This window comes from Sinocyclocheilus rhinocerous, unplaced genomic scaffold (genome assembly GCF_001515625.1).
Source record: "Sinocyclocheilus rhinocerous isolate Xijiao unplaced genomic scaffold, SAMN03320098_v1.1 scaffold1049, whole genome shotgun sequence".
NCBI lineage: Eukaryota > Metazoa > Chordata > Actinopteri > Cypriniformes > Cyprinidae > Sinocyclocheilus > Sinocyclocheilus rhinocerous.
In genome coordinates, this window is record NW_015652136.1 from 219987 (window position 1) to 225696 (window position 5710).

General features: G+C 38.5%; 1 protein-coding gene across 1 annotated transcript in view; it reads left to right on the forward strand.

Annotated features, from left to right (window-relative positions):
• The window catches only part of LOC107713562 (death-inducer obliterator 1), a 46824-nt gene that overhangs the window by 28876 nt on the left and 12238 nt on the right, over positions 1 to 5710 (forward strand). The window contains exon 5 of the mRNA XM_016519111.1: positions 2663 to 2837. Within this exon, the coding sequence (XP_016374597.1) occupies positions 2663 to 2837 (175 nt within the window). The remainder of the gene's footprint in view (positions 1 to 2662; positions 2838 to 5710) is intronic.

Below are 5710 nucleotides of genomic sequence, written 5' to 3' on the forward strand. Positions count from 1 at the left end.
TCGATCACAGCCTGACCTGTCGGCGAGCTCGGTAACTTGCAAATCGGGCTTAAAATCCTGTAGTGTGAACTTAGCATAAAGCGTTTTTGAAAAAATACATACCCTACCTTTAAAGTAATTTATCGCCTGTTTTTGTTTCTTATTGGAGCCAGTGGCTCCTTAATTTTTTTTGTCTGGAGCCCTAGTTTTATCAGGTATTGCTGAGAGGTTGACAGAGGAAGCCGTGAATTAGCAGGAAAGCAGGAGACAATGTGATGATAAAAATGAGTTGGATTTATTGAATAATCCTGTGTATATTTCAGTGCTCAGACACAAGTTCAGCAGGGGGTTCGGGAGATCAGTTGCAAATTGATTTATTGCAGTTTGTGTAATCTGAAATTTTTGAGAGTATATTAATCATTTTGAAGATTTGATGTAGTGAATTGTAAGGTGTCCATTCAACATAATAATAGAGACGTTTTGTTTCGATATCTTGCATTTCTTTAATTCTATTGTTTTGCTGTATTGCTGCAGCAAGTGGTTGTATGCAAATGGAAAATAAAGGTGAGAGTGCACTTCTTTGTCTGGTTCCCCGGTGAAGAGTGAAATTTTGTAACATAACTCCATTTTTATGTGAACTAAAAAGGGTTAACAATTTCTTGAATGTAACATGATTAATCAAACTTATTTCTTTGATTATATCATGTAAATTAGGAGTGGGACAAAATATCGATATGGAAGTATATCTCCCATGCGATACGAGAATCGATACACTGGCACCAAATATCGATATTTTAATTAAGATAAGGCTCTCTAAATAGATTTCCCTGCTTGCAGTGTTGCTACTTCATGGCTTCTCAAGGTGTTGCTCAACACACGAATGAGGGAAGCGTGAACATAAGTTAACTAGCCTAAGAAAAAGAGGTTTTTAATGGGATGGCAGACAGCAGTGTGAGTGAATTAATAGATGCCTGGACCCACTTCGGCTTTTATACCATCGATGGGACAAACAAAATCGACAGAGTACACTGTATGCAAGAACTGCATTATTTGCATGTGCTTTAAAGCTTGCCGGTTAAACATTTCATTCATGTGCTGTTCTGACATGCCCTTTCTCTGAGCGCATACACATGAAAAGAGTGCACACACTAAAAAACCTCACAAACAGCCCCTGATTACTGAACTGAGTTATCTTTCACGTCTCAATGCACCAATACTGTCAAAAACATACAAGGTTTACATATAAACACAGTTGGCTATGTCTAAAGTGAAAGTAAACCGTATATCAGATGCCTGCAGCTCTTAAAGTGACCGCAGACTAATTGTACTAAACATGCTGCCGCTTGTCATTAAAAGGATAGCTCACCCAAAAATTTTAATTCTGTCATTATTTACTCACTCTCATGTTGTCCCAAACCTGTATTAATTTCTTTCTTGTGCTGAACGCAAAAGAAGATATTTTGGGTAACCAAACACAGGGTTTTTCCTGGGTCTGAGATGGTCTTCAGTGTTGGACAGATCAGGGTTTTTTAAGGGGCTTTCTGCTCTTTCTCTCCCTCCGTTAACATTAGCGCTATCACAAGTGCAGCAGTCATTTACAGCACTCATAAATCACATTAACCGATCAAAAAAGGCTTCGGCCACCAAAACCATTTCAATGCAGGAAAAACCCTGAAACAGTTGCTGGTCCCCATTAACTTTGATAGGAGGAGGAAAAATGCTATGGAAGTCACTGGGGACCAGCAACTGTTTGATTACCCACATTCTTCAAAATAACTTTTATATTCAACAGAAGAAAGAATCTCATTCAGGTTTAAAACAACTTGAGAGTGAGTAAATGAGAGAATATTCATTTTTGCAGACTTTTTGCAGACTTTTCAGCAGTTTGGACTTGAATGAAGAGAGAGAACATGCACTTAACCTTTTCAAAGGCATTTAGTTTTCATAGTTAGACCGATATCGTGATGTATAATTATAGGATTGTCTAGCAATATATCGATTATCGCAGAATTGCTGTATCGTGATATTATCGGTATCGTGAGCCATGTATCGTACCGTGAGGTACCCTGTGATTCCCACCCCAAATCGAAATTTTTTTTAATGTGTTTTAGCTTAAAGGTTTTAAATCAGACTTTGAATAACAGATTTACAGGAGGCTTTACAGACTCTACTGAATGCCATTGTGTGTGTGAATATTGACCGACTTGAAAACATTTATAACAATAATGTACTTTACTTTTTCTGAAAGCTAAGAGTAGCAAATGCAGAATAAACTGCAAGCTGTCATGCACGGTCACGCAGCGTGACCGAAGTGAAATGCACCTAACTTTACTGCAAACACCACACCGCAGATCTGCTTTGAGCTTGTAAGCGCAGCGATTGTGCGAATGGTTTGCTGGAGCTACACACATCTGAACAGCGCAGATTATCTCCACGAAAGAGTGGACAACCAATCTCAGCCATGCTTGCCTTGGCATGCTCCTCTTTTATAAATATATATGAATAGTGCAGTGTGTCAGTCATCAGGTCATTAGCAAGAAAATGTCATACATTTAAATGTAAAAAATAAACAGCATGAAATAAAACACTGATTAGGTTGTGGAATCAAAACACATTTTGGATCAATTCAGTGTTTGTTACTGTAGCTGTGTACTTAGTTCACTCTTATGCTTTCACATTTCAGAGCGAGAAACGATCATTTCTTGCAAAGCTTTTCAAGGTGAAGATCAATAAGACGCCGGCACAGGAGGAGCGTGTGAGCAAGCAAGAACTGGATGAAGAGTCAGTGTGCTCCGCTACAGTCATTGAGCCCGTACAATCAGCCACACCATCCAGTCCTGCTCCAGAGTACAAACCCAGTATGTATCCTGTACTCTCCTCACAGACACATCTCTCTCTGTGAGTGCGTTACATGCACATTCTTAAACCAAATATGGTTAATCTGACAACACACATGGTAATGTTAAGAGTTTCGTTAACTGAGAAAAGAAATTGTACTCTCCGACTCTTTCTGTACCCAAGAAATTATAATAATGTGTTATCTTATGCAGCCGAAGGAGGAACAGTCAAACTGCAGACATGAGGAGGAGGAGTCTGTGCAGGCTGACATTTGCAATACAATGTGGGTTTTAAGGCTTTAAAGGGATAGTTCACCCAGAAATGATTTTGAAGAATGTGGGAATCCAAAGAGTTTCTGGTCCCCAGCTGTTTGCCCAGCCACATTCTTCAAAATGTCACCTTTTGTGTTCAACAGAAGAAAGGAATTCATGCAGGTTTGGAACAACTTGAGGGTGAGTAAATGATGACGGTTTTCATTTCTGTGTGAACTATCCCTTTAACATCTTTAACTCAAATAACAAATGGAATACACTCAATCAAATACACAGATGATTACGCAACATCAATATTGGGAAATAAACGTTTTTTTTTTTTCAAAAAAATGTTTGTAAACGGTTGATGGAATATGTCACATGATGGTGTTTCCAGTGGTGTTTCATGTTGACATTAACTGACAATTGAGTCAAACTGAGTCACAAATTGAGTCAAACTGATCTATTAAGTGAGATGGGCCCAGTGTGCAAAATAGTGCAGGACAAAAAAATTTGGTTCAATGAAATGTTGTATTTGGTTGTCAGATTTCGACAACTAGAGTTGTCTTTACATTGCAAACATGGCACTGAACACTGTGCATTTACACAGACCATTAAATCAGGCACAGAGTCAGCATGAAATGTTTTCCACAGCTGTCATGATCTTGGGAATCAAATGCTGACTGATTCTCATGCATGGCTGAAAGTTGTAATAGGTCACCCACAAATTTAAATTTGCTTAATTTACTCAACCTCAGGTTATCCAAGATGTAGTTGAGTTTGTTTCTTCATCAGGCTTGTAGAAATGTAGCACTGCATCAGTGTCTCAGCAATGGATGCTCTGCAGTGAATGGGTGCCGTCAGAATGAGAGTCCAAACAGCTGATAAAAACATAACAATAATCCACAAGTAATCCACAGCACTCCAGTCCATCAGTTAACATCTGGAGAAGACAAAAGCTGCATGTTTGTAAGAAAAAATTAAGTTGTTTTTTAACTTTAAACTGTCATCTCGTCTAAATCAGGAGAGAAATTTTCCACTGGAGGAAGCGTTATTGTGGATTATGGAAAAAAATCTTCTGTATCTTTGATGGTCTGAGGGTAACTAAAATTTAGGGTGGTCGGTTCTTTTTAAGGTCTGCTTTTTACTTTCAGGTAACTTTTGAGTCCAAGTTTATTTCTTTTAAAGGTGCCGTATGTTTTTTTTTTTTTTTGGGACTGAACTAAAGCATAACAATACCATAATTTTGTCTGTGGATATTTAGGAAACATGCTAAGTTCACACACACGTTTCTCTGAAAAACAATGCTACAGCCATTTATTCTATTTTGAAATATGCGTTCCGTGTCAGAATGTCTGTTTTTGTTTTGGTCTGTGACTCCGCCCACTTTCTGTTTACCCAATAGTATTTCGACACCCCGGCTTGCCAAGTTGACACAGTAAATGGTGTACTGTAGCCATGGAAGCCAGCAAACGAACTGGGTCAGAGATTGCAGATTCTTCTCGACCTAAAAAACCTCTGCATCCATCTAAAAATCTCTATGACCAGAGGAATATTAAAATGTAGATAAACGAACTCACTGACTTAAAACTCATCACCTTCCATTGCCAATTACGCTCATTGCTGAAGCATGTCCTCAATCTGGCGACCCGCGTGAGTGTCCAGTCTGTGGACAGGGGGGTGGAAGAAACAACTCTATATTACACACTTCTCACTGCCATGTGCTTTTCATTGAAGCTCAAAGGTTCAGATTTGTTGATATGATTTTTATCCATAGGCTCCATCTAAAGAATAAAAGAAAAGCTATATTTCATCATCCAGAAACAAGGGTCAGTGGAATTTGTGTCTCTTTCTCACAGTGTCTACAAGTGGGCCTTCAGGCTAGCACAATATGCATATTGCATATTCCAATACCACAGCAAACCTAGCTTAAGTAAAAATGTCATAAGTAATTAAAGAACCACAGAAATAAGACAAATGCTAAACTGAATCATGTCGTCAAAAACTAAATAAACTACATAATCTTCACTGTGTGAGTTAAATATGTTACTGAAGCCATTCAGTCATGAGCAGGGTGATTAGAATTTAAAGGCCTAGCACATTTAAATCTGCAGATGAAACTGTGGAGAAGCTCTACACCGCAAACAGTGCAACATGAAATGTGAAAATGCCTCTGGTATCCAACGCTAGTTTTGACGACATTAAGTCAAGTAAGATGAAGACATTGAATATTTATTCAGCTACAAATAATGTAACTAATTTCATTGCCAACACATACACTGCCAAAATGTTCAACTTCAATATACTAAAATATCAGTTTAAGTATCAGTACAGTGTCCAAACAAGTGAAAATAGCAAAATGTACTGTAAAGTGAAAGTGAAGTGACGAGTGGCCAAGTGTGGTGTCCCATACTCGGAGTTTGTGCTCTGCATTTCACCCATCCAAGTGCATGCAGTAGTGAACACACACACACACACTCACTCTCACTCACACACACACACACTCTCACATTCACATAAACACACACACTCACATAAACTCGCACAAACACACTCACATAAACTCGCACAAACACACTCACATTCACACTCACATAAACACACACACTCTCACTCACACAAACACACACTCACATTCACAT